Source organism: Struthio camelus, chromosome 29 (assembly GCF_040807025.1).
Source record: "Struthio camelus isolate bStrCam1 chromosome 29, bStrCam1.hap1, whole genome shotgun sequence".
Classification (NCBI taxonomy): domain Eukaryota; kingdom Metazoa; phylum Chordata; class Aves; order Struthioniformes; family Struthionidae; genus Struthio; species Struthio camelus.
The window spans coordinates 351,708-379,233 of NC_090970.1; the positions used below are offsets into that span (position 1 = coordinate 351,708).

At 74.5% G+C, this 27,526-nt stretch overlaps 2 protein-coding genes across 2 annotated transcripts in view; both read left to right on the forward strand.

Annotated features, from left to right (window-relative positions):
• SLC7A8 (solute carrier family 7 member 8) overlaps nucleotides 1-727 on the forward strand; it is a 10,444-nt gene extending 9,717 nt beyond the window's left edge. Inside the window, exons 11-12 of the mRNA XM_068921709.1 lie at nucleotides 256-487; nucleotides 574-727. Of these exons, the coding sequence (XP_068777810.1) occupies nucleotides 256-487; nucleotides 574-727 (386 nt within the window). The remainder of the gene's footprint in view (nucleotides 1-255; nucleotides 488-573) is intronic.
• Nucleotides 728-1,005: 278 nt separating this feature from the next.
• On the forward strand, nucleotides 1,006-26,638 carry ACIN1 (apoptotic chromatin condensation inducer 1). The gene is given in 15 exon segments (XM_068921711.1): nucleotides 1,006-1,100; nucleotides 2,196-2,298; nucleotides 8,165-8,210; nucleotides 9,103-9,236; nucleotides 12,574-12,774; nucleotides 12,861-13,005; nucleotides 14,545-14,690; nucleotides 18,414-18,521; nucleotides 21,155-21,262; nucleotides 23,664-23,767; nucleotides 23,769-23,790; nucleotides 23,792-24,023; nucleotides 24,572-24,684; nucleotides 26,192-26,425; nucleotides 26,471-26,638. Coding segments are annotated over 15 exon segments (1,887 nt in total). The 5' UTR covers nucleotides 1,006-1,077.
• The last annotated feature ends 888 nt before the right edge of the window (nucleotides 26,639-27,526 follow it).

Consider the following 27,526-nt stretch of genomic DNA (forward strand, 5'->3'; position numbering starts at 1 on the left):
GATGTGGGTCCAGGAGACCTTCACGGGCGAGATGTGGGTCTGGGGTGCCCTGACCAGTGAGATGTGGGTCCAGGAGACTCTCAGGGATGAGATGTGGGTCCAGGAGACCTTCACAAGCAAGATGTGGGTCTGGAGTCCCTCCCCATGGGTGAGATATGGGTCCAGGAGACCCTCACGGGCGAGATGTGGGTCTGGGGTGCCCTGACCAGTGAGATGTGGGTCTAGGAGACTCTCAGGGATGAGATGTGGGTCCAGGAGACCCTCACAAGCAAGATGTGGGTCTGGAGTCCCTCCCCATGGGTGAGATGTGGGTCCAGGAGACCCTCACGGGCGAGATGTGGGTCTGGGGTGCCCTGACCAGTGAGATGTGGGTCCAGGAGACCCTCACGGGCGAGATGTGGGTCTGGGGTGCCCTGACCAGTGAGATGTGGGTCCAGGAGACTCTCAGGGATGAGATGTGGGTCCAGGAGACCCTCACAGGCGAGATGTGGGTCTGGAGTCCCTCCCCATGGGTGAGATGTGGGTCCAGGAGACCTTCATGGGTGAGATGTGGGTCTGGGGTGCCCTGACCAGTGAGATGTGGGTCCAGGAGACTCTCAGGGATGAGATGTGGGTCCAGGAGACCCTCACGGGTGAGATGTGGGTCTGGGGTGCCCTGACCAGTGAGATGTGGGTCCAGGAGACCCTCATGGGCGAGATGTGGGTCCGGGGGTGCCCTGACCAGTGAGATGTGGGTCCAGGAGACCCTCACGGGGAAGATGTGGGTCCAGGAGACCCCCACGTGGCAGATGTGGGTCCGGGGGTCCCCCACGTGGGATCCGAGGGTCCTTCCCCCCCCCCCGCCCCGCCGTGGGTCGCGGCCGCTCCCGCCTCGGAAGCTGGGGGGGGGGGGGTTGCCGCGCTCGCCCCTCCCCCCCTCCCCCCCCGCTCCCAGGGGCTGCTGGGTAAGCGGCAAGATGGCTGCCCCGCCTGCCTGCGGCTCCCCCGCGCCGCCCCTGCCCGGCCCCCTACAATAGAGCGGGGCCGCCCCCCCCCCGCCGTCGCCCCCCCCCCCCAGCCCGGACGCCGGGGCCCACCATGCTGTCCGAGAGCAAGGACGGGTGAGACCCCCCCCCCCGCCGCCGCCCCACGGCGCCGCCCGCCCCACGGCGCCGCCATTCATTCCCTCCCCTTTCCCCCGGCTTTGTCCGTGTGGGGCCGGGATGGGGGCGGTTGTGGGGGGGGGGGAAGGTCCTCGCCCCCGCGTGGGGCCGCCGTGGGGCGAAGGAGGGGAGGGGGGATGTGGGGCTGGGAGTGGCCGGGCGGGGGGGGAAATGTATAGGGCTGGGGAGGGGCTGGGAGCTGCTGGGGGGGGATCTGGGGCTGTCCGTGGGGCTGGGACCCGCCGTGGGGGGATCTGGGGCTGTCTGTGGGGTTGGGACCCGCCGTGGGGGGTGTCTGTGGGGCTGGGGGTGTCTGTGGGGCTGGGAGCTGCCATGGAGGAGTCTGTGGGGCTGGGAGCTGCTCTGGGGGGGGGTCTGTGGGGCTGGGGGTGTCTATGGGGCCGGGACCCGCCGTGGGGGGATCTGGGGGAGTCTGTGGGGCTGGGACCTGCTGTGGGAGGAGTCTATGGGGCTGGGGGTGTCCATGGGGCTGGGACCTACTATGGGGGGGCCTGGGGGGGGTCTGTGGGGCTAGGAGCTGCCATGGGGGCGGGTCTATGGGGCTGGGGTTGTCTGTGGGGCTGGGACCTGCTCTGGGGGGTGTCTGTGGGGCTGGGACCCGCCACAGGGGGAGTCTGTGGGGCTGGGGTTGTCCGTGGGGCTGGGAACTGCCGTGGGGGGTGTCTGTGGGGCTGGGAGCATCTATGGGGCTGGGGCCTGCTGAAGAGGAGGATGTATGGGGCTGGGTGCATCTATGGGGCTGGGAGCCCTGTATAGTGGGGGGGATGTGTGGGGCTGGGGACATCTATGGGGCTGGGACCACCACGTTTGCAGGAGAACGTGTGGGGCTGGGGGCATCTGTGGGGCTGGCAGCCCTGTATGTTGGGGGGAACGTGTGGGGTGGGGGCATCTATGGGGCTGGCCGCATGGGGGCAGGATGTGCACGGCCGTGGGGCTGACCCCCCCCCCCCCACCGGCGTTGTACGTGTCATGGGGGGGGAGGGGAGGCCCGCGGCTCGCCGTGGGGCAGCCCCACTGACGCTGTACCCGCAGCGAGGAGCAGGCGGCGGCGGCGCCCATGGAGCCGCCCCCCGGAGCGGGCGCCAGCCCCCCACGGCCGCCCCCCGAGCGCCCCCCGGACGCCGAGCGCCCAGAGGTAACCGGGGGGGCAGGGGGGCGGCGAGGTGTGGGGCAGGCCGGGGGGGCAGGCCGGGGGGCCGGGTGGGGGGGCCGGGCAGCAGGGAGAAGGAGGAGGAGGAGGAAGAAGAAGAAGAAGAAGGGGCCGGGGGGCCGGGCGGGGCGGGAGGGGAGCCGGCCGTGGGGCAGGGCGGGGGGCGGAGGGGGCGGGGGGCCCCCCCAGCCCCACGGCGCCGCTGACCTTCTCCTCTGGGCTCCTTTGTTCGGCTCCTCGGCGCGACGCACCCGCGGGGGCCGCCCCGGCCGCCAGCCCGCCCACTGCCCACCCTCCCGCCAGGACCCACGCGTGTGGGGCGCGTGAGCACCCGCGGCGCGCACCCCCCCCCCCAGCCCTGCGCCGCTTGGGGGGCGCCCCGGACAGCCGCGAGTTCCTCCGGGACCCCCAGATCTTCTCGGGGGGGGGGCAGCCGAAGCCGGCGTGAGCTCCTATGGGACCCCCCACACACACCCCGTGTCGCTTGGGGGGCACCCAAGACCGGTGTGAGCACCTATGGGACCCTCACGTCGCTTAGGGGGTGCCCAATGCCAACGGGAGCTCCTATGGGACCCCCATGTCGCTTGGGGGGCACCCCAGACTGCCGCGAGTTCCTCCGGGCCCCCCAGATCTTCTCGGGGGGCACCCAGGACCGGCGTGAGCTCCTATGGGACCCCTAGATCTTCTCGGGGGGCACCCAGGACCGGCGTGAGCTCCTATGGGACCCCCAGATCTTCTCGGGGGCACCCAGGACCGGCGTGAGCTCCTATGGGACCCCCGTGTCGCTTGGGGGGCACCCAGGACCGGCGTGAGCTCTTGTGGGACCCCCGTGTTGCTTGGGGGGCACCCAAGACCGGCGTGAGCTCCTATGGGACCCCTCTGTCGCTTAGGGGGCACCCAGGACTGTCCTGAGCTCCTATGGGACCCCCATGTCGCTTAGGGGGCACCCAAGACCGGCGCGAGCTCCTATGGGACCCCCACTGTCACTTGGGGGCACCCAAGACCGGCATGAGCTCCTACGGGACCCCCATGTCGCTTGGGGGGCACCCAAGACCGGCCTGAGCTCCCACGGGACCCCTGTGTCGCTTAGGGGGCACCCAGGACCGGCGTGAGCACGTATGGGACCCCCGTGTCGCTTAGGGGGTGCCCAATGCCAACGGGAGCTCTTACGGGACCCCCGTGTCGCTTGAGGAGCACCTAAAGCTGGACGGAGCTCCTATGGGACCCACATATCACTTGGGGGGCACCCAAAGCCGGCATGAGCTCCTGTGGGACCCTCATGTTGTTTGGGGGGCACCTAAAGCTGGACTGAGCTCCTATGGGACCCCTATGTCGTTTGGGGGGCACCTAAAACCGATGTGACCTCCTGTGGGTCCCCCGTGTCGTGTGGGGGACACCCAGGACCAGCATGAGCTCCTATGGGACCCCCAGATCTTCTCAAGGGGCACCCAGGACTGGCGTGAACTCTTGTGGGACTCCCACGTCGCTTGGGGGGCACCCAGGACCGGCGTGAGCTCTTGTGGGACCCCCATGTCACTTGGGGGGGTGCCCCGAACCGGCGTGAGCTCCTGTGGGACCCCCGTGTCACCTAGAGGGTGCCCGATGCCACCGTGAGCTCCTGTGGGACCTCCACATCTTTTCGGGGGCACCCAATGCCGACACGAGCACGTATGGGACCCCCGTGTCACTTGGGGGGCTCCCAACGCCAGCGGGAGCTCCTGTGGGACCCCCGAACCTCCTTGGGGGCACCCCAGATCGGCGTGAGTTCTTATGGGACCTCCGTGTCGCTTAGGGGGCACCCAAGACCAGCGTGAGCTCCTATGGGAACCCCAGATCTTCTCAGGAGGCCCCCAGTGCCAGCATGAGCATTTATGGGACCTCCGCGTCACTTAGGGGGCACCCAAGCCCGGCGTGAGCTCCTATGGGACCCCAGATCTGTGCTGGGGGCCCCCAGTGCCGACACAGTGCCGACCTATGGGGCTCCTGTGTCACTTAGGGGGCACCCAATGACCGCCTGAGCACCTACGGGACCCCCGCGTCTCTTGGGGGACTCCCAACGCCGCCGTGAGCTCCTACGGGACCCCTAAACCTACTCGGGGGGCACCCAACGGCAGCGCGAGAACCTGTGGGACGCCTGAGTCTGCTCAGGGGGCACCCAACAGCGGCGTGAGCACCTGTGGGACCCCCAAGTCCACGCTGGGGGCACCAAATGGCGGCGTGAGCGTTTCCAAGACCCCCCGAGTTTATGTTGAGGGCGCCCAACAGCGGCACGAGGACCTCTGAGACTCCCAGGTTTACCTTGAGGGCACCCAAACGCAGCGTGAGCACCTCTGGACCCCCAAACGCACTTTGGGGTCACCCAGCGCTGGCATGAGCGGTTCTGGGAGCCCCACGTCTCACTGGGGGCACCCAACGGTGGCACGAGCACCTCCGGGACCCCCAAATCCACGATGGGGCCACCCACCGGCGGCACGAGCACCTACACGACCCCGAAATCCCCATGAGGGGCACCCAACGGCGGCGTGAGCATCTGCGGGACCCCCAAGTCCACGTAAGGGGCGCCCAACGGCGGCGTGAGCACCTCCGGGACCCCCAAATCCACGTCGGGGGCACCCAAGCGCCTGTGGGACCCCCACATTTACATCGGGGGCGACCGACGCCAGCACCGACTCGGGGACCTGTGGGATCCCTCGACGTCTCCCTCGGGGGACACCAGGCCCCTGCTCAGGGTCCTCCAAGACCTCCCGCGTCTCCCCTGGGGTCACCTGCCACCGGCTCAAGGACTTGTGGGACCCGCTGTGTCCCCCCCTGACACCCCGTGCCACCTCAGAGGCCTTTGGGACCCACAGCGTCTTCTTTGGGGGCACCCAGCACCAGTTCAAGCGCCTCCAAGACCCCCAACGTCCTTCTGGGATGCCCAGCTGCGCCCCGTGGACCTCTGGGACCCTCGTGTCCCCCCAAGGGCATCTGGCACTGACTCGGGGACCTCTGCGACCCCCAGCGACCTCCCCCCGGGGGCACCCAAGACCAAAGATCTGCAGGACCCCCCAACATCTCTTTTGGGGGCAACTGCCACCAAACCAAGGACCTCTGGAACCCCCATGTTCCCCTTGGGGACACCCAGCTGCACCCCATGGACCTCTGGGACCCCCATGTCCCCATTGGGGACACCCAGCACCCACTTAGGGACCTCTAGGTCCCCCCAACATCTGCTTTGGGGGCACCCACCACCAAATCAAGGAGCTCCGGGACCCCCGCGTCCTTCTGAGGACACCTGGCACCAGCGCAGGGACCTCTGGGAGCCTCCAGCATCTTCTTTGGGGGCGCTTGCCACCAAACCAAGGAGCTCTGGGACCCCCACATCCCCCCTTGGGGACACCCAGCTGCACCCCATGGACCTCCGGGACCCCCATGTTCCCCTGGGAGCATCCGGCACCAACTCGGGGACCGCCAGGACTCCCCCCCCAACATCTGCTTTGGGGGGCACCTGCCCGCCGAATCAAGGTCCTCCAGCACCCCAACGTCCCCCCCCCGGCGGCACCCTGTGCACCCCATGGACCTCCAGGATCCCCACATCCTCCTGGGGGCACCCGGCACCGAATCAAGGACCTCTGGGACCCTCCCAAGTCCCTCTATGGGGGCAGCTGCCAGCAAATCAAGGACTTCTGGGACCCCCACGTCCTACCTGGGGGCACCTGGCACCCGCTTAGGGACCTCTGGGAGCCCTATGTCTCCTTGAGGACACCCAGCAGCACCCCATGGACCTTTGGGATCCCCAAAGTCCCCCCGGGGGCACCCACCACCACCAAATCGAGGACCTCTGGGACCCCCACGTCCTACCTGGGGGCACCTGGCACCTACTTAAGAGATCTCTGGGACCCCCCCCAACATCCCCTCGTGGGCACCCACCACCAAATTAAGGACCTCGGGGTCCCCCACGTCCTACCAGGCTGCACCCACTGCCAAATCGAGGAGCTCCAGGACCCCCACGTCCTACCCAGGGGCACCCACCACCAAATCAAGGACTTCTGGGACCCCCGCATCCTACCCGGGGGCACCCACCACCAAATCGAGGACCTCTAGGACCCCTGTGTCTCCTTGGGGAGACCCATCAGCACCCCTTGGAGCTCTGGGTCCCCCACGTCCTACCTGAGGGCACCCACGACCAAATCAAGGATCTTTGGGACCCCCATGCCTACCTGGCGGTACCCACCACCAAATTGAGGATCTCTAGGACCTCCATGTCTCCTTGGGGAGACCCATCAGCAGCACCCCATGGACCTCTGGGTCCCCCACGTCCTACTTGGGGGCACCCACCACCACATTGAGGACCTCTAGGACCCCCATGTCCTACCCGGGGGCACCCACCACCAAGTTGAGGACCTTTAGGACTCTCATGTCTCCTTGAGGAGACTCATCAGCACCCCATGGACATCTGGGTCCCCCACGTCCTACCTGGGGGCACCCACCACCAAGTTGAGGACCTTTAGGACTCTCATGTCTCCTTGGGGAGACTCATCAGCACCCCATGGACTTCTGGGTCCCCCACGTCCTACCTGGGGGCACCCACCACCAAGTTGAGGACCTCTGGGTCCCCTACGTCCTACCCGGTGGCACCCACCACCAAATCGAGGACCTCTAGGACCCTCATGTCTCCTTGAGGAGACCCATCAGCACCCCATGGACTTCTGGGTCCCCCACGTCCTACCCGGGGCCACCCACCATCACACTGAGGACCTCTAGGACCCTCATGTCTCCTTGAGGAGACCCATCAGCACCCCATGGACCTCTGGGTCCCCCACGTCCTACCTGGGGGCACCCGCCACCACACTGAGGACCTTTAGGACTCCCATGTCCTACCTGGGGGGCACCCACCACCACATTGAGGACCTCTAGGACCCCCACGTCCTACCTGGGGGCACCCACCACCAAGTTGAGGACCTCCGGGTCCCCCATGTCCTACCCGGGGGCACCCGCCACCACATTGAGGACCTCCGGGTCCCACCCACCACCAAGTTGAGGACCTCCGGGTCCCCCACGTCCTACCCGGGGGCACCCGCCACCACATTGAGGACCTCCGGGTCCCACCCACCACCAAGTTGAGGACCTCTGGGTCCCCCACGTCCTACCCGGGGGCACCCGCCACCACATTGAGGACCTCCAGGTCCCCCACCACCACATTGAGGACCTCTAGGACCCCCACGTCCTACCCGGGGGCACCCGCCACCAAGTTGAGGACCTCCGGGTCCCACCCACCACCACGTTGAGGACCTCCGGGTCCCCCACGTCCTACCCGGGGGCACCCGCCACCACGTTGAGGACCTCCGGGTCCCACCCACCACCACGTTGAGGACCTCCGGGTCCCCCACGTCCTACCCGGGGGCACCCGCCACCACGTTGAGGACCTCCGGGACCCCCGAGTCTCCTCGGGCACCCTGTGCGCCTCCTCCCCCCCACCCCAAATCCTCCTTCCCTCCCCCCCCCCCAAAAAAAAACACCCAAAGGACCTCGCTGGGACCTCCGGGACCCTTCCCCCCGCCCCCGACGTAAGGACCTCCGGGACCCCCGCCCGGGGCACCCGTCTGCCCCACACCCCGGGGTGGGGGGTGGGGCCAAACGACCCCCCCCTCCCCCTGTAAAAATAGATATATATATATGTGGGGGAGGGGGCTGCCAAGGGAGGGGCCGCCCCCGGGGCGGGGAGGGGGGAAAGGGCGGGGCGCGAGGAGGCGGGGCCCTGCCCGGCGCTGACCCCGCCCCCTCCCCGTGTCCCCGCCCCCCCGGGGGCGTGTCTCTCTCTCTCTGTGCCCCCTCCCCGTGTCTCTTCTCCCCCCCCCACCGCCCCCCCCAGAGCGCGGCCCAGCCCAAGGCCTTCAAGAGGAAGATCTCCGTCGTCTGTGAGTGCCCGGGGGCGGGGCGTGGGCCGGGGGGCGGGGCTTGGGGCAGGGGGCGGGGCTTGGGGCATGGGGGAAGGGGGGCGGGGGGCTGGGTGTGCGGGGCTTAAGGGAAGGGGCGGGGTCATGTTCCTGGAGGCGGGGCTTAGGGGAAGGGGCGGGGTCAGGTCCCTGGGGGTGTGGCTTAAGGGAGGGGGCGGGGTCAGGCAGCTGGGGCGGGGCTTGAGGGCGAGGGGAGGGAGTTGAGTCGGGGGTGGGGCTTAAGGGAAGGGGCGGGGTCAGGTTCCTGGAGGCGGGGCTTAAGGGGAAGGGGCGGGGTCCCAGGGCAGGACTTAATGGAAGGGGCGGGGTCTGTTCTTGGGGGCAGGGCTTAAGGGGAAGGGGCGGGTTCGGGTTCCTGGGGGCGGGGCTTAAGGGAAGGGGCGGGGTCTCAGGGCAGGACTTAATGGAAGGGGCGGGGTCGCATCCCTGGGGGCGGGGCTCGAGGGATGTGGGCGGGGTCAGGCAGCCGGGGGCGGGGCCTTATGCCTGGGGGGCGTGGCTTGAGGGCGAGGGGCGGGGCTTGAGCCGGGGGCGGGGCTTGAGCCGGGGCATGCAGCCGATTGGGGGGGGCGGGGCTTAATAGGGCGGGGCTGTGCACCGGGGGAGGGGGCAAAGGTGGTGCGTGGGGGCGGGGCTTAACTCGGGGGTGGTCTCTGGGTTGGTGGGTGGGGCGGGGCTTGAGCGGGGGCGGGGCTTGAGCGGGGGCGGGGCTTGAGCGGGGGGGTGGAGGACACAGCAGGGGAGCAGTTGTGGGGAGGGGGGGGTGTTGGCTCTTCCTGGGGGCGGGGCGTGGGCGGAGGGGGCGGGGCCTGACAGCCCCGCCCCCCCCCCCCCCCCCGGCGCGGGCCGGCAGCAGCCAAGGGGGCGGCGTCGGGCAGCAGCGACACGGAGGGCGGCGGGGCCGGGGGCCGGAAGCGGCGCTGGGGGGCCAGCACCGCCTGCACCCAGAAGCGGCCCTCCATCAGCATCACCACCGAGTCCCTCAAGGTAGGGCTCCGCCCCCCGCCCCGCCCCCCGGGGACCCCCCCGCCGACCCCAGCACCCCCCCGGGCGCCGGGGACCCCCATACTGACCCCAGCACCCATCCGGGCACCGGGGACCCCCCCGCCGACCCCAGCACCCATCCGGGCGCCGGGGACCCCCATACTGACCCCAGCACCCATCCGGGCACCGGGGACCCCCACGCCGACCCCAGCACCCATCCCGGCGCCGGGGACCCCCATACTGACCCCAGCACCCATCCGGGCACCGGGGACCCCCACGCCGACCCCAGCACCCATCCCGGCGCCGGGGACCCCCATACTGACCCCAGCACCCATCCGGGCACCGGGGACCCCCACGCCGACCCCAGCACCCATCCCGGCGCCGGGGACCCCCCATACTGACCCCAGCACCCATCCGGGCACCGGGGACCCCCATACTGACCCCAGCACCCATCCCAGCGCCGGGGACCCCCCCACTGACCCCAGCACCCATCCGGGCACCGGGGACCCCCCATACTGACCCCAGCACCCATCCGGGCACCGGGGACCCCCCCGCTGACCCCAGCACCCATCCCGGCGCCGGGGACCCCCACGCCGACCCCAGCACCCATCCCGGCGCCGGGGACCCCCATACTGACCCCAGCACCCATCCGGGCACCGGGGACCCCCATACTGACCCCAGCACCCCCACGCCCGTCGGGGACCCCCATACTGACCCCAGCACCCATCCGGGCACCGGGGACCCCCCCACCGACCCCAGCACCCATCCCGGCGCCGGGGACCCCCACGCCAACCCCAGCACCCATCCGGGCACCGGGGACCCCCCCGCCGACCCCAGCACCCATCCCGGCGCCGGGGACCCCCATACTGACCCCAGCACCCATCCGGGCACCGGGGACCCCCACGCCGACCCCAGCACCCATCCCGGCGCCGGGGACCCCCCTGCCGACCCCAGCACCCATCCGGGCACCGGGGACCCCCACGCCGACCCCAGCACCCATCCCGGCGCCGGGGACCCCCATACTGACCCCAGCACCCATCCGGGCACCGGGGACCCCCCCACCGACCCCAGCACCCATCCCGGCGCCGGGGACCCCCATACTGACCCCAGCACCCATCCGGGCACCGGGGACCCCCCCGCCGACCCCAGCACCCATCCCGGCGCCGGGGACCCCCATACTGACCCCAGCACCCATCCGGGCACCGGGGACCCCCCCGCCGACCCCAGCACCCATCCCGGCGCCGGGGACCCCCCTGCCGACCCCAGCACCCATCCGGGCACCGGGGACCCCCACGCCGACCCCAGCACCCATCCCGGCGCCGGGGACCCCCATACTGACCCCAGCACCCATCCGGGCACCGGGGACCCCCCCGCCGACCCCAGCACCCATCCCGGCGCCGGGGACCCCCATACTGACCCCAGCACCCATCCCAGCGCCGGGGACCCCCCCTGCCGACCCCAGCACCCATCCGGGCACTGGGGACCCCCATACTGACCCCAGCACCCATCCGGGCACCGGGGACCCCCCCGCCAACCCCAGCACCCATCCGGGCACCGGGGACCCCCATACTGACCCCAGCACCCATCCCAGCGCCGGGGACCCCCATACTGACCCCAGCACCCCCTGCCCACCGGGGACCCCCATACTGACCCCAGCACCCATCCGGGCACCGGGGACCCCCCCGCCGACCCCAGCACCCATCCCGGCGCCGGGGACCCCCATACTGACCCCAGCACCCATCCCAGCGCCGGGGACCCCCATACTGACCCCAGCACCCCCTGCCCACCGGGGACCCCCATACTGACCCCAGCACCCATCCCGGCGCCGGGCACCCCCCTGCCGACCCCAGCACCCATCCCGGCGCCGGGGACCCCCATACTGACCCCAGCACCCATCCGGGCACCGGGGACCCCCATACTGACCCCAGCACCCATCCCGGCGCCGGGGACCCCCCATACTGACCCCAGCACCCATCCGGGCACCGGGGACCCCCCCGCCGACCCCAGCACCCATCCCAGCGCCGGGGACCCCCCTGCCGACCCCAGCACCCCCCCGGGCACCGGGGACCCCCCCGCCGACCCCAGCACCCATCCCGGCGCCGGGGACCCCCATACTGACCCCAGCACCCATCCGGGCACCGGGGACCCCCCCGCCGACCCCAGCACCCATCCCGGCGCCGGGGACCCCCATACTGACCCCAGCACCCATCCGGGCACCGGGGACCCCCACGCCGACCCCAGCACCCATCCGGGCGGCGGGGACCCCCATACTGACCCCAGCACCCATCCGGGCACCGGGGACCCCCCCACCGACCCCAGCACCCATCCCGGCGCCGGGGACCCCCCTGCCGACCCCAGCACCCCCCCGGGCGGTGGGGACCCCCCCGCCGACCCCTCTGCACCCCCCGGGCGGTGGAGACCCCCATACTGACCCCAGCACCCCCCCGGGCGGCGGGGACCCCCATACTGACCCCAGCACCCATCCGGGCACCGGGGACCCCCCTGCCGACCCCAGCACCCATCCCAGCGCCGGGGACCCCCCCGCCGACCCCAACACCCCCCACCCGCCGGGGACCCCCCCACCAACCCCTCTGCACCCCCCGGGCGGTGGGGACCCCCACGCTAACCCCGCCCGGACTCCAGGGCCCCCTCCCACTCCCCACCCGGACTCCAGGGCCCCCTCCCACTCCACAACCAGACTCCAGGGCCCCCTCCCGCTCCCCGCCCGGACACCAGGGCCCCCTCCCACTCCACAACCGGACTCCGGGGCCCCCTCCCACTCCCCGCCCGGACTCCGGGGCCCCCTCCCACTCCCCACCCGGACTCCGGGGCCCCCTCCCGCTCCACACCCGGACACCGGGGCCCCCTCCCGCTCCCCACCCGGACACCAGGGCCCCCTCCCACTCCACAACCGGACTCCAGGGCCCCCTCCCACTCCCCGCCCGGACTCCGGGGCCCCCTCCCACTCCCCACCCGGACTCCGGGGCCCCCTCCCGCTCCACACCCGGACACCAGGGCCCCCTCCCACTCCACACCTGGACTCTGGGGCCCCCTCCCGCTCCACACCCGGACACCAGGGCCCCCTCCCGCTCCCCACCCGGACACCAGGGCCCCCTCCCACTCCACACCTGGACTCTGGGGCCCCCTCCCACTCCCCACCCGGACTCCAGGGCCCCCTCCCGCTCCGCACCCAGACACCGGGGCCCCCTCCCGCTCCCCACCCGGACACCAGGGCCCCCTCCCGCTCCCCGCCCGGCCACCGGGGCCCCCCCCACCCGCCGCGCTGTCCCCGCCCGGACTCCGGGGCCCCGCGTTACCGACCCGGGGGCCGCTCGGGCAGAGCCTGATCCCGGAGATGAAGGCGGGGGGCGGCGGCGGCGGCGGCGGCGGGCAGGAGGCGGTGGTGGACCTGCACGCCGACGACGGGCACATCTCCGAGGACGAGGCCGAGCGGCCCCCCGCCGGCCCCCCCGCCGGCCCCCCCGCCGCCGCCCCCTCCCACGAGCCCGGCGGCCTCAAGATCTGCCGCACCGTCACCCAGGTGAGCGCCCGGACGCCGGGGCCCCCCCTCTCCTCCGACCGTCCCGTTCCCCCCCCCCCCCGCCCGGCTCACGCCTCCCGCCGCAGGTGGTGCCGGCCGAGGGCCAGGAGAACGGGCAGGGCGAGGAGGAGGAGGAGGAGGAGAAGGAGGCCGAGGAAGAGCGGCCCGAGGCGCCGCCGGCCCTGGCTGAGGCCGCCCTGCCCCCCCCCGCCGAGCACGAGGTCAAGAAAGGTGAGCTGGGGGGGGGGGGGGACGCGGTGGGGGGGGGCTCGTGGGCGTGGGGGGGTGCACTGGGGGACGCAGGGGGCACCGGGGGCACCTGGGGGGGGGGGCTCGGGGGCATGGGGGGCACCTGGGGGACGGGGGGGGCACCTGGGGGGGCCTGGGGACATGGGGGGTGCACTGGGGGACATGGGGGGCACCTGGGGGACATGGGGGGGCACCTGGGGGGGCCTGGGGACATGGGGGGGTGCACTGGGGGACATGGGGGGCACCTGGGGGGGCTTGGGGACATGTTAGAGGGACATGGGGGGGTCCTGGGGGACACGGGGGGCACCTGGGGGACACGGGGGTGTCCTGGGGGGACACGGGGACGTGTCAGGGGGACCCGGGGGGGTCCTGGGGGACATGGGGGGCACCTGGGGGACACGGGGGGGTCCTGGGGGGACATGGGGGGCACCTGGGGGGGCGAGGTGACATGGGGGGGTGCACTGGGGGACATGGGGGGCACCTGGGGGGGCTTGGGGACATGTTAGAGGGACATGGGGGGGTCCTGGGGGACACGGGGACGTGTTAGAGGGACACGGGGGGGTCCTGGGGGACATGGGGGGCACCTGGGGGGGCTTGGGGACATGTCAGAGGGACACGGGGGGGTCCTGGGGGACATGGGGACATGTTAGAGGGACACGGGGGGGTCCTGGGGGACACGGGGGGCACCTGGGGGGGCTTGGGGACGTGTTAGAGGTACATAGGGGGGTCCTGGGGGACATGGGGACATGTCAGGGGGACACGGGGGGGTCCTGGGGGACACGGGGGGCACCTGGGGGGGCTTGGGGACATGTTAGAGGGACGTGGGGGGGTCCTGGGGGACACAGGGGGCACCTGGGGGGGCTTGGGGATGTGTTAGAGGGACACGGGGGGGTCCTGGGGGACATGGGGACGTGTTAGAGGGACACGGGGGGGTCCTGGGGGACACGGGGGGCACCTGGGGGGGCTTGGGGACATGTCAGAGGGACACGGGGGGGTCCTGGGGGACACGGGGGGCACCTGGGGGGGCTTGGGGACATGTTAGAGGGACATGGGGGGGTCCTGGGGGACATGGGGACGTGTCAGGGGGACACGGGGGGGTCCGGGGGGGGGTCCCGGGGGGCGAGGTGACCCGGGGGGGGTCCCGGGGGGGTCCCGGGGGGGTCCCGGGGGGAGGTGACCCGGGGGGGGGGTCCCGGGGGGGGTCCCGGGGGGCGAGGTGACCCCGGGGGGGGTCCCGGGGGGGTCCCGGGGGGCGAGGTGACCCGGGGGGGTCCCGGGGGGGGTCCCGGGGGGCGAGGTGACCCGGGGGGGTCCCGGGGGGGTCCCGGGGGGGAGGTGACCCGGGGGGGGGGTCCCGGGGGGGTCCCGGGGGGCGAGGTGACCCGGGGGGGGGTCCCGGGGGGCGAGGTGACCCCGGGGGGGGTCCCGGGGGGGACCCGGGGGGCGAGGTGACCCGGGGGGGGTCCCGGGGGGGTCCCGGGGGGGCCGCGGGCGGGGGCTGACGGCTGTGCCCGGCGGCAGTGACGCTGAGCGAGCCGCGGGCCCGGCGCTCCGTCAGCCAGCAGCGCCTGGGCGTCTCGGTGACCATCGACGACCCGGTGCGCGCCGCCCCGGCGCCCTCGCCCCCCCGCGCCCCCCCCAGCCCCATCGTCCACGTCTGCAACCTGGTGAGACCCCTCCCCGGGGGGCGCCGGCGACCCCCCTGTGGGGCTGGGGACCCGCCTTGTGGGGCTGGGGGCCCTCCTGTGGCGCTGGGGGCCCTCCTGTGGGGCTGGGGACCCCTCCTGTGGGGCTGGGGACCCTCCATGTGGGGCTGGGGACCCTTCTGTGGGGCTGGGGACCCTCCATGTGGGGCTGGGGACCTGCCTTGGGCAGCTGGGGACCCTCCATGTGGGGCTGGGGACCCTCCTGTGGGGCTGGGGGCCTTCCTGTGGGGCTGGGGACCTGCCTTGGGCAGCTGGGGACCCTCCTGTGGGGCTGGGGACCCTCCATGTGGGGCTGGGGACCCTCCTGTGGGGCTGGGGGCCCCCCTGTGGGGCTGGGGACGTTCCGTGTGGGGCTGGAGACCCTCCATGTGGGGCTGGGGACCCGCCTTGGGCAGCTGGGGACCCTCCATGTGGGGCTGGGGACCCTCCTGTGGGGCTGGGGGCCTTCCTGTGGGGCTGGGGACCTGCCTTGGGCAGCTGGGGACCCTCCTGTGGGGCTGGGGACCCTCCATGTGGGGCTGGGGGCCCTCCTGTGGGGCTGGGGGCCCTCCTGTGGGGCTGGGGACCTTCCGTGTGGGGCTGGAGACCCTCCATGTGGGGCTGGGGACCTGCCTTAGGCAGCTGGGGACCCTCCATTTGGGGCTGGGGACCCTCCTGTGGGGCTGGGGACCCCCCCTGTGGGGCTGGGGACCTGCCTTGGGCAGCTGGGGATCCTCCATGTGGGGCTGGGGACCCTCCTGTGGGGCTGGGGACCCCCCCTGTGGGGCTGGGGACCCGCCTTGGGTGCCTGGGAGCCCCTACATGGGGCTGGGGACCTGGCGTGCGGGGCTGGGGGCCCTCCTGTGGGGCTGGGGACCCTCCTGTGGGGCTGGGGGCCTTCCTGTGGGGCTGGGGGCCCTCCTGTGGGGCTGGGACCCCCCCTGTGGGGCTGCGGACCTGCCTTGGGCAGCTGGAGACCCTCCATGTGGGGCTGGGGACCCTCCTGTGGGGCTGGGGACCCTCCATGTGGGGCTGGGGACCTGCCTTGGGCAGCTGGGGACCCTCCATGTGGGGCTGGGGGCCCTCCTGTGGGGCTGGGGACCTGGCGTGTGGGGCTGGGGGCCCTCCATGTGGGGCTGGGGGCCCTCCTGTGGGGCTGGGGACCCCCCCTGTGGGGCTGGGGACCTGGCGTGTGGGGCTGGGGGCCCTCCATGTGGGGCTGGGAACCTGGCATGTGGGGCTGGGGACCCTCCTGTGGGGCTGGGGACCCCCCCTGTGGGGCTGGGGGCCCTCCTGTGGGGCTGGGGACCCGCCTTGGGCGCCTGGGAGCCCCTACATGGGGCTGGGGACCTGGCGTGTGGGGCTGGGGGCCCTCCATGTGGGGCTGGGGGCCCTCCTGTGGGGCTGGGGACCCGCCTGTGGGGCTGGGGGCCCTCCTGTGGGGCTGGGGACCTGGCGTGTGGGGCTGGGGGCCCTCCTGTGGGGCTGGGGACCCCCCCTGTGGGGCTGGGGACCTGGCGTGTGGGGCTGGGGGCCCTCCTGTGGGGCTGGGGGCCCTCCTGTGGGGCTGGGGACCTGGCGTGTGGGGCTGGGGGCCCTCCTGTGGGGCTGGGGACCCCCCCTGTGGGGCTGGGGACCCTCCATGTGGGGCTGGGGACCTGCCTTGGGCAGCTGGGGACCTGGCGTGTGGGGCTGGGGGCCCTCCTGTGGGGCTGGGGACCCCCCCTGTGGGGCTGGGGACCTGGCGTGTGGGGCTGGGGGCCCTCCTGTGGGGCTGGGGGCCCTCCTGTGGGGCTGGGGACCTGGCGTGTGGGGCTGGGGGCCCTCCTGTGGGGCTGGGGACCCCCCCTGTGGGGCTGGGGACCCTCCATGTGGGGCTGGGGACCTGCCTTGGGCAGCTGGGGACCCTCCATGTGGGGCTGGGGGCCCTCCTGTGGGGCTGGGGACCCCTCCTGTGGGGCTGGGGACCTGGCGTGTGGGGCTGGGGGCCCTCCTGTGGGGCTGGGGACCGCTTATATGGGGCTGAGACCGTGTCATGTGGAGCTGGGGGCCCTCTGTGGGGCTGGAAACCCCCCCCTATGGGGCTGGGGACCCTCCATGTGGGGCTGGGGACCCACCCTGGGGGGCTGGGGACCCCCCTATGGGGCTGGGGACCTTCCGTGTGGGGCTGGGACCCCCTACATGGGGCTGAGGCCCTGGCGTGTGGGGCTGGGGACCCTCCTGTGGGGCTGGGGACCCTCCTGTGGGGCTGGGGGCCCTCCTGTGGGGCTGGGGACCCCCTTATGGGGCTGGGGACCTTCCGTGTGGGGCTGGGGACCCACCCTGGGGGGCTGGGGACCCCCTTATGGGGCTGGGGACCTTCCGTGTGGGGCTGGGACCCCCTACATGGGGCTGGGACCCCCCCCGTGTGGGGCTGGGCACACATGTGTGGGGTGTAGAACCCCCTCATGTGGGGCTGGGGACCCCCCACACGCGTGACACCCCACGTGTCCCCCCACACGTGTGACACCCCACGTGTCCCCCCACACGACACCCCACATGTCCCCCCACACATGACACCCCACATGTCCCCCCACACGTGTGACACCCCACGTGTCCCCCCACACGACACCCCACATGTCCCCCCACACGTGTGACACCCCACGTGTCCCCCCACACATGTGCGACACCCCACGTGTCCCCCCACACGTGTGACACCCCACGTGTCCCCCCACACATGTGCGACACCCCACGTGTCCCCCCACACGTGTGACACCCCACGTGTCCCCCCACACGACACCCCACATGTCCCCCCACACGTGTGACACCCCACGTGTCCCCCCACACATGTGCGACACCCCACGTGTCCCCCCACACGTGTGACACCCCACGTGTCCCCCCACACGACACCCCACATGTCCCCCCACACATGACACCCCACATGTCCCCCCACACGTGTGACACCCCACGTGTCCCCCCACACGACACCCCACATGTCCCCCCACACGTGTGACACCCCACGTGTCCCCCCACACATGTGCGACACCCCACGTGTCCCCCCACACGTGTGACACCCCACGTGTCCCCCCACACGCGTGCGCCACCCCACATGTCTCCCCACATGTGACACCCCACATGTCCCCCCACACGCGTGACACCCCACGTGTCCTCCCCACACGCGTGACACCCGTGTCCCCCCACACGTATGACACCCCACACGTCCCCCCACACGCGTGACACCCGTGTCCCCCCACACGTATGACACCCCACATGTCCCCCCACACGCGTGACACCCGTGTCCCCCCACACGCGTGACACCCCACATGTCCCCCCACACGCGTGTGACCCCACGTGTCCCCCCACACGTGTGACACCCCACACGTCCCCCCACACGCGTGTGACCCCACGTGTCCCCCCACACGTGTGACACCCCACACGTCCCCCCACACGCGTGTGACCCCACGTGTCCCCCCACACGTGTGACACCCCACACGTCCCCCCACACGCGTGTGACCCCACGTGTCCCCCCACACGCGTGACACCCCACACGTCCCCCCACACGTGTGTGACCCCACGTGCCCCCCCCCACACGACACCCCACGTGTCCCCCCCCCCCACGCGTGTGACGGGGCGCCGCGTCCCGCCCGGGCGTGGCGAGGCGTGGCGAGGCGTGTCGAGGCGTGACGAGGCGTGACGAGGCGTGACGAGGCGTGTGCGGGGGGGCAGGTGCGGCCGTTCACGCTGGGGCAGCTGAAGGAGCTGCTGGGCCGCACCGGGCGCCTCCTGGACGACGGCTTCTGGATCGACAAGATCAAGTCGCACTGCTACGTCACGGTGAGTCCTGCCCCACGGCGTGGGGGGCGCCGTGGGGCTGGGGGGGCGCCAGGGGGCTGGGGGGCGCCGTGGGGCTGGGGGATGCGCCGTGGGGCTGGGGGGGGGCACAAGATCGGGACGGACAAGATGGAGTCGCACTGCTACGTCACGGTGAGTCCTGCCCCACGGCCCGGGGGGCGCCGTGGGGCTGGGGGGGGCGCCGGGGGGCTGGGGGGAGCCGTGGGGCTGGGGGACGCGCCGTGGGGCTGGGGGGGGGCACGAGATCGGGACGGGCAAGATGGAGCCGCGCTGCTACGTCACGGTGAGTCCTGCCCCATGGCGTGGGGGGCGCCGTGGGGCTGGGGGGGGCGCCGTGGGGCTGGGGGACGCGCCGTGGGGCTGGGGGGGGCGCCGGGGGGCTGGGGGGCGCCGGGGGGCTGGGGGACGCGCCGTGGGGCTGGGGGGGGCACGAGATCGGGACGGACAAGATGGAGCCGCACTGCTACGTCACGGTGAGTCCTGCCCCACGGCGTGGGGGGCGCCGTGGGGCTGGGGGGGGCGCCGGGGGGCTGGGGGACGCGCCGTGGGGCTGGGGGGGGGGGGCACACGATCGGGATGGACAAGATCAAGTCGCACTGCTACGTCACGGTGAGTCCTGCCCCATGGCGTGGGGGACGCCGTGGGGCTGGGGGGGACGCCGGGGGGCTGGGGGGCGCCGTGGGGCTGGGGGACGCGCCATGGGGCTGGGGGGGGCACGAGATCGGGACGGACAAGATGGAGCCGCACTGCTACGTCACGGTGAGTCCTGCCCCACGGCGTGGGGGGCGCTGTGGGGCGGTGGGGGGGTGCCATGGGGCTGGGGGGCGCCGTGGGGCTGGGGGATGCGCCGTGGGGCTGGGGGGGGGCACAAGATCGGGACGGACAAGATGGAGTCGCACTGCTACGTCACGGTGAGTCCTGCCCCACGGCCCGGGGGGCGCCGTGGGGCTGGGGGGGGCGCCGGGGGGCTGGGGGACGCCGTGGGGCTGGGGGACGCGCCGTGGGGCTGGGGGGGGGCACGAGATCGGGACGGACAAGATGGAGCCGCACTGCTACGTCACGGTGAGTCCTGCCCCACGGCGTGGCCCGGGGGGCGCCGTGGGGCTGGGGGGGGCACGAGATCGGGACGGACAAGATGGAGCCGCACTGCTACGTCACGGTGAGTCCTGCCCCACGGCGTGGGGGGCGCCGTGGGGCTGGGGGACGCGCCGTGGGGCTGGGGGGGGGCACGAGATCAGGACGGACAAGATGGAGCCGCACTGCTACGTCACGGTGAGTCCTGCCCCACGGCGTGGCCCGGGGGGGTGCCGTGGGGCTGGGGGGGGCGCCGTGGGGCTGGGGGACGCGCCGTGGGGCTGGGGGGGACACGCCGTGGGGCTGGGGGGGGCATGAGATCGCGACGGACAAGATGGAGCCGCACTGCTACGTCACGGTGAGTCCTGCCCCACGGCGTGGGGGGCGCCGTGGGGCTGGGGGGGGCGGCCGTGGGGCGGCCGTGGGTCAGCCGCGCCCCCCGCGCCCCCCAGTACGCGTCGGTGGAGGAGGCGGCGGCCACGCGGGCGGCGTGGGGCGGCGGGGGGGCGCCGTGGGGACGCCGTGGGGCGGCGGGGGGACGCCGTGGGGCGGCCGTGGGTCAGCTGCGCCCCCCGCGCCCCCCAGTACGCGTCGGTGGAGGAGGCGGCGGCCACGCGGGCGGCGTGGGGCGGCCGTGGGGCGGCGGGGGGACGCCGGGGGGACGCCGTGGGGCGGCGGGGGGGCGCCGTGGGTCGGCCGTGGGTCAGCCGCGCCCCCCGCGCCCCCCAGTACGCGTCGGTGGAGGAGGCGGCGGCCACGCGGGCGGCGTGGGGCGGCCGTGGGGCGGCGGGGGGGCGCCGTGGGGACGCCGTGGGGCGCCGTGGGTCGGCCGTGGGTCAGCCGCGCCCCCCGCGCCCCCAGTACGCGTCGGTGGAGGAGGCGGCGGCCACGCGGGCGGCGTGGGGCGGCGTGGGGCGGCGGGGGGACGCCGTGGGGCGCCGTGGGGCGGCCGTGGGTCAGCCGCGCCCCCCGCGCCCCCAGTACGCGTCGGTGGAGGAGGCGGCGGCCACGCGGGCGGCGTGGGGCGGCCGTGGGGGCGGCGGGGGGACGCCGGGGGGACGCCGTGGGGCGGCCGTGGGTCGGCCGTGGGGTCAGCCGCGCCCCCCGCGCCCCCCAGTACGCCGTCGGTGGAGGAGGCGGCGGCCACGCGGGCGGCGTGGGGCGGCCGTGGGGCGGCGGGGGGGCGCCGGGGGGACGCCGTGGGGCGGCCGTGGGTCGGCCGTGGGTCAGCCGCGCCCCCCGCGCCCCCCAGTACGCGTCGGTGGAGGAGGCGGCGGCCACGCGGGCGGCGTGGGGCGGCCGTGGGGCGGCGGGGGGGTGCCGTGGGGCGCCGGGGGGACGCCGTGGGGCGGCCGTGGGTCGGCCGTGGGTCAGCCGCGCCCCCCGCGCCCCCCAGTACGCGTCGGTGGAGGAGGCGGCGGCCACGCGGGCGGCGGTGGGCGGCCGTGGGGCGGCGGGGGGGTGCCGTGGGGACGCCGGGGGGACGCCGTGGGGCGGCCGTGGGTCGGCCGTGGGTCAGCCGCGCCCCCCGCGCCCCCCAGTACGCGTCGGTGGAGGAGGCGGCGGCCACGCGGGCGGCGCTGCACGGCGTCAAGTGGCCCCAGTCCAACCCCAAGGTGCTGGCGGCCGACTTCGCCCAGCAGGAGGAGGTGGCGGGGCGGGGGCGGGGCCGGGGGCGGGGCCGGGCGGCGGAAGGGGCGGGGCCGGGGGGTGGATGGGGGCGGGAGGCTATGGGGCGCCGGGGGGCGGGCTGGGAGGGCGTCGGGTGCCCTGGGGCGGGCCAGGAGACCGCGGGGCAGGCGGGGAGGCTGTGGGGCGCCGGGGGGCAGGCCGGGGGCCTGTGGGGTGCTGTGGGGCAGGCCGGGGGGGTATGGGGCAGGCCGGGGGCCTATGGGGTGCCGTGGGGCATGCTGGGAGGCTGTGGGGCGCCAGGGGGCAGGCCGGGGGGCTGTGGGGCAGGCTGGGGGGCTGTGGGGCAGGCCGGGGGGCAGGCCGGGGGGCTGTGGGGTGCTGTGGGGCAGGCCGGGGGGCAGGCCAGGGGGGTATGGGGCAGGCCGGGAGGCTGTGGGGCAGGCGGGGGGAGCAGGTTGGGATGCTATGGGGTGCTGTGGGGCATGCTGGGAGGCTGTGGGGCAGGCGGGGAGGCTGTGGGGTGCTGTGGGGCAGGCCAGGGGGGTATGGGGCAGGCCGGGGGCCTATGGGGTGCCGTGGGGCATGCTGGGAGGCTGTGGGGCAGGCCGGGGGGCTGTGGGGCAGGCCGTGGGGCAGGCCGGGGGGCTGTGGGGTGCTGTGGGGCAGGCCAGGGGGGTATGGGGCAGGCCGGGGGCCTATGGGGTGCCGTGGGGCATGCTGGGAGGCTGTGGGGCATGCTGGGAGGCTGTGGGGCAGGCCGGGGGGCAGGCCGGGGGGCTGTGGGGTGCTGTGGGGCAGGCCAGGGGGGTATGGGGCAGGCCGGGGACCTATGGGGTGCCGTGGGGCATGCTGGGAGGCTGTGGGGCAGGCCAGGGGAGCAGGCGGGGAGGCTATGGGGTGCCATGGGGCAGGCCGGGGGGGTATGGGGTGCTGTGGGGCATGCTGGGAGTCTGTGGGGCAGGCCATGGGGCAGGCGGGGAGGCTATGGGGTGCTGTGGGGCAGGCCGGGAGTCTGTGGGGCAGGCCGGGGGGCTATGGGGCAGGCTGTGGGGCAGGCTGGGAGGCTGTGGAGTGCTATGGGGCAGGCTGGGGGCTATGGGGCAGGCCGGGGGGCTGTGGGGCAGGCCGGGGGGCAGGCTGGGAGGCTATGGGGTGCTGTGGGGCATGCTGGGAGTCTGTGGGGCAGGCCGTGGAGCAGGTGGGGAGGCTATGGGGTGCTGTGGGGCAGGCTGGGAGGCTGTGGGGCAGGCCATGGGGCAGGCGGGGAGGCTATGGGGTGCTATGGGGCAAGCCAGGGGGGTATGGGGCAGGCCAGGGGGCTATGGGGAAGGCCATGGGGCAGGTTGGGACGCTATGGGGTGCCGTGGGGCATGCGGAGAGTCTGTGGGGCAGGCCATGGGGCAGGCGGGGAGGCTATGGGGTGCTATGGGGCAGGCCAGGGGGGTATGGGGCAGGCCGGGGGGCTATGGGGCAGGCTGTGGGGCAGGCCAGGGGGCTATGGGGTGCCGTGGGGCAGGCTGGGAGGCTATGGGGCGCTATGGGGCAGGCCGGAAGGCTGTGGGGCAGGCCGGGGGGCTGTGGGGCCGGCCAGGGGGCTATGGGGGCAGGCTGTGGGGCAGGCCGGGGGGCTATGGGGTGCTATGGGGCAGGCCGGGGGCTATGGGGCAGGCTGTGGGGCATGCCGGGAGGCTGTGGGGCAGGCCGGGGGGCTATGGGGTGCCGTGGGGCAGGCCGGGGGGCTATGGGGCAGGCTGTGGGGCAGGCCGGGAGGCTGTGGGGCGCCGTGGGGCAGGCCGGGAGGCTGTGGGGCAGGCTGTGGGGCAGGCCGGGGGGCTATGGGGTGCCGTGGGGCAGGCTGGGAGGCTATGGGGCGCTATGGGGCAGGCCAGAAGGCTGTGGGGCAGGCCGGGGGGCTGTGGGGCCGGCCAGGGGGCTATGGGGCAGGCTGTGGGGCAGGCCGGGGGGCTATGGGGTGCTATGAGGCAGGCCGGGGGGCTATGGGGCAGGCCGGGGGGCATGCCGGGAGGCTGTGGGGCAGGCCGGGGGGCTATGGGTGCCGTGGGGCAGGCCGGGGGGCTATGGGGCAGGCCGGGGGGCTATGGGGCAGGCTGTGGGGCAGGCCGGGAGGCTGTGGGGCGCCGTGGGGCAGGCCGGGAGGCTGTGGGGCAGGCCATGGGGCAGGTTGGGGGGCCGTGGGGCAGGCTGTAGGGCAGGCCGGGGGGCTATGGGGCGCCGTGGGGCAGGCCGGGAGGGCTGTGGGGCAGGCCATGGGGCAGGTTGGGGGGCCGTGGGGCAGGCCGGGGGGCTGTGGGGCAGGCCGGGGGGCTACGGGTCCGGCCGTGGGTCGAGCCGTGGGTCCGGCCGTGGGTCGGGCCCGTGACGGCGCTCTCCCCCCCCCCCCCCCCCCCGGCGCGGCAGCTGGACTTCCACCGGGGCCTGGGCCCGGAGCGGGGGGAGGGGCCGGCCGAGGAGGCGGGGCCGCGGGGGGCGGGGCGCGGGGGGGGCCGGGAGGCGGGAGCGCGCCCAGTGGGCGGAGCGGGAGCGGGGAGATGGAGCGGCGGGAGCGGACGCGGGCCGAGCGCGAGTGGGACCGCGACAAGGGGCCGCCCCGCTCCCGCTCCCCCTCCCCCGGCCCCGCCCCCGGCCCCCGCCCCCGGCCCCGCCGGCCCCGCCCCCCCGCCGGCCCCCCGGCGCCGCCCCCCGCGAGCCCCGCCCCCCGCCACCGCCCCCCGACAAGGACCGGCCCCGCTCCCGCGAGCGCCGGCCCTGACAAGAAAGGTGGGCGGGGCCACGGCGGGGAGGGGGCGGGGCCACGGCGGGAGGGGGCGGGGCCGGGACAGAGCGCTGCTGGGGGCGGATGGATTGCAGGCAGTGGGCGGGGCTATAGCATAAGGGGCGGGGCCGCAGGAGAGGGGGGCGGGGCCGGGATAGAACCCGGCTGAGGGGGCGGGGCTGCGGCGGGAGGGGTGGGGCTACGGCGGAGGGGGCGGGGCTCGGGGTAGAACGTGGTCGGGGGGCGGGGTTACAGTGGGAGGGGTGGGGCCGGGATGGAACGCTGTCGGAGGGGGCGGGGTTACAGCGGGAGGGGGCGGGGCCGGGATAGAACGCTGCCGGGGGGGGGGCCGGGATGGAACGCTGCCGGGGGGGCGGGGCCGGGATAGAACGCTGCGGAGGGGGCGGGGCTACGGCGGAGCGGGGGCGGGGCCGCGCCGCCAGGGGGCGGGGCCGAGGCGGAGGGCCGCCGGGGAGGGGTGAGGGCGGGGGGTGGGGGGCGTGTCCGGGCGGCCTGACCCCGCCCCCGGCCCCGCCCCCGGCCCCGCCCCCAGAGAAGCCCCCCGAGGAGCCGCCGGCCAAGCTGCTGGACGACCTGTTCCGCAAGACCAAGGCGGCGCCCTGCATCTACTGGCTGCCGCTGACCGACACCCAGGTGGGCGGGGCCGCGCCGCCCCGGGGGCGGGGCTTCCTCCCCCCACCCCCCCCGCGTCCCCACGGCCCCCCCCACGGCACCGCGGCCCCCACGGCCCCCCACGGCCCCCCACATCCTCCCTCCACATCCCCCCACGGCCCCCCACATCCTCCCCCCACGGCCCCCCACATCCTCCCCCCACATCCCTCCACATCCCCCCACGGCCCCCCACATCCTCCCCCCACATCCCCCCACGGCCCCCCACGGCCCCCCACAGCCTCCCTCCACATCCCCCCACATCCCCCCACATCCCCCCACGGCCCCCCACAGCCTCCCACATCCCCCCACATCCTCCCTCCACATCCCCCCACGGCCCCCCACAGCCTCCCACAGCCCCCCACATCCTCCCTCCACATCCCCCCACGGCCCCCCACAGCCCCCCACATCCTCCCCCCACATCCCCCCACGGCCCCCCACGGCCCCCCATGTCCCCCCACGGCCCCCCACATCCTCTCTCCACATCCCCCCACATCCCCCCACGGCCCCCCACAGCCCCCCACATCCTCCCTCCACATCCCCCCACGGCCCCCCACATCCCCCCACGGCCCCCCACGGCCCCCCACATCCTCCCTCCACATCCCCCCACGGCCCCCCACGGCCCCCCACATCCCCCCACGGCCCCCCACGGCCCCCCACATCCTCCCCCCACATCCCTCCACATCCCCCCACAGCCCCCCACGGCCCCCACATCCCCCCACAGCCCCCCACATCCTCCCTCCACATCCCCCCACATCCCCCCACGGCCCCCCACGGCCCCCACATCCCCCCACAGCCCCCCACATCCTCCCTCCACATCCCCCCACATCCCCCCACGGCCCCCCACGGCCCCCACATCCCCCCACAGCCCCCCACATCCCCCCACGGCCCCACACAGCCCCCCACATCCTCCCTCCACATCCCCCCACATCCCCCCACGGCCCCCCACGGCCCCCCACAACCCCCCACATCCTCCCTCCACATCCCCCCACATCCCCCCATGTCCCCCCACGGCCCCCCACATCCTCCCATGTCCCCCCCACCCCGGTTGCCCCCACATCCCCCCACCTCCCCACATCCTCCACGTCCCCCCACATCCCCCCCACCCCCGTTGTCGCCACATCCCCCCACGTCCCCCCCACCCCCGTTGTCCCCACGTCCCCCCACGTCCCCACGTCCCCCCACATCCCCCCACATCCCCCCACATTCCCCCCCCCATTTGACCCCATGTCCCCCCACGTCCCCACATCCCCCACGTCCCCCCACGGCCCCCCCCACCCCGGTTGCCCCCACGTCCCCCCACAGCCCCCCACATCCTCCGCACCCCAGTTGTCCCCACGTCCCCCCACGTCCCCCACCTCCCCACATCCACCCCCCCCCAGTTGACCCCATGTCCCCCAACGTCCCCACCTCCCCCATGTCCCCCCACGTCCCCCCCACCCCGGTTGCCCCCCCGGCGCCGGGGGGGCTGACGGGGGGGGGGGGGGCCGCCGGCAGTTCGAAGCAGGCGGAGCGGGCGGCCCGGGCCCGGGAGCGCGAGCGGCGCCGCAAGGAGCAGGAGGAAGAGGAGCAGCGGCAGCGAGGCCGCGACAAGGCGCGCCGCGACCGGCCCTCCGCCACCACCACCGCCGCCACCACCGCAACCGTCACCGCCACCGCCGCTACCACCGCCGGCACCGCCACCCCCGGCGGCGGCTCGGCCGAGCCCCGCGCCGCCGGCCCCCGCGAGCCCCCGGCGGCCCGCGAGCCCCCGCGGCCCCGCGAGCCCCCGGCGGCCCGCGAGCCCCCGCCGGCCCGCCACCACCACCACCGCCACCACCACCACCGCCACCACCACCACCACCGCCACCACCACCCGCCGCGCGGCGAGCGCGACCGCCGCGACGCCAAGCGCCGCAGCCGCAGCCGCAGCCGCAGCACCCCGCTGCGCGACCGGGGCGGCCGCCGCTGACCCCCCCCAACCGCCGCCCCCCTCCTCCTCCGCCCCGAAACCGTCTCTTTCCCCCCCACCCCGTCCCGTCCCGACACCCCCCCTCCCCGCGGCAGCCCCGCTGGGCCGGGGGGGGGCAATAAAGGGGCCGCCGGCGTTTCTAGCTGCGCCTCCGCCTGTCTTTGGGGGGCTGGGGGGGGTCTTAGGGGGTCATGGGGGGTCTTGGGGGGGTCTTGGGGGGCTGATGGGGGTCCTAGGGGGGTCCTAGGGGTCTCATAGGGGGTCATGGGGGGTCTTGGGGGGCTGAGGAGGGGTCCTAGGGGTCTCATGGGGGCTGATGGGGGTCTTGGGAGGCTGATGGGGGTCCTAGGGGGCTGGAGGGGGTCGTAGGGGGCTCATAGGGGGTCTTGGGAGGCTGATGGGGGTCCTAGGAGGGTCCTAGGGGGCTGATGGGGGTCGTAGGGGGCTGGGGGGGGGGGTCCTAGGGGGCTCATAGGGAGTCATGGGGGGTCTTGGGGGGCTGAGGAGGGGTCCTAGGGGTCTCATGGGGGCTGATGGGGGTCTTGGGGGGCTGATGGGGGTCCTAGGGGGGTCGTAGGGGGCTGGGGGGGTCGTAGGGGGCTCATAGGGGGTCATGGGGGGTCTTGCGGGGCTGATGGGGGTCCTAGGGGGGTCCTAGGGGTCTCATAGGGGGTCATGGGGGGGTCGTAGGGGGTCATGGGGGGGTCTTGGGGGGCTGATGGGGGTCGTAGGGGGGTCCTAGGGGGTCATGGGGGGTCTTGGGGGGCTGAGGAGGGGTCCTAGGGGTCTCATGGGGGCTGATGGGGGTCTTGGGAGGCTGATGGGGGTCCTAGGGGGCTGGAGGGGGTCGTAGGGGGCTCATAGGGGGTCTTGGGGGGCTGATGGGGG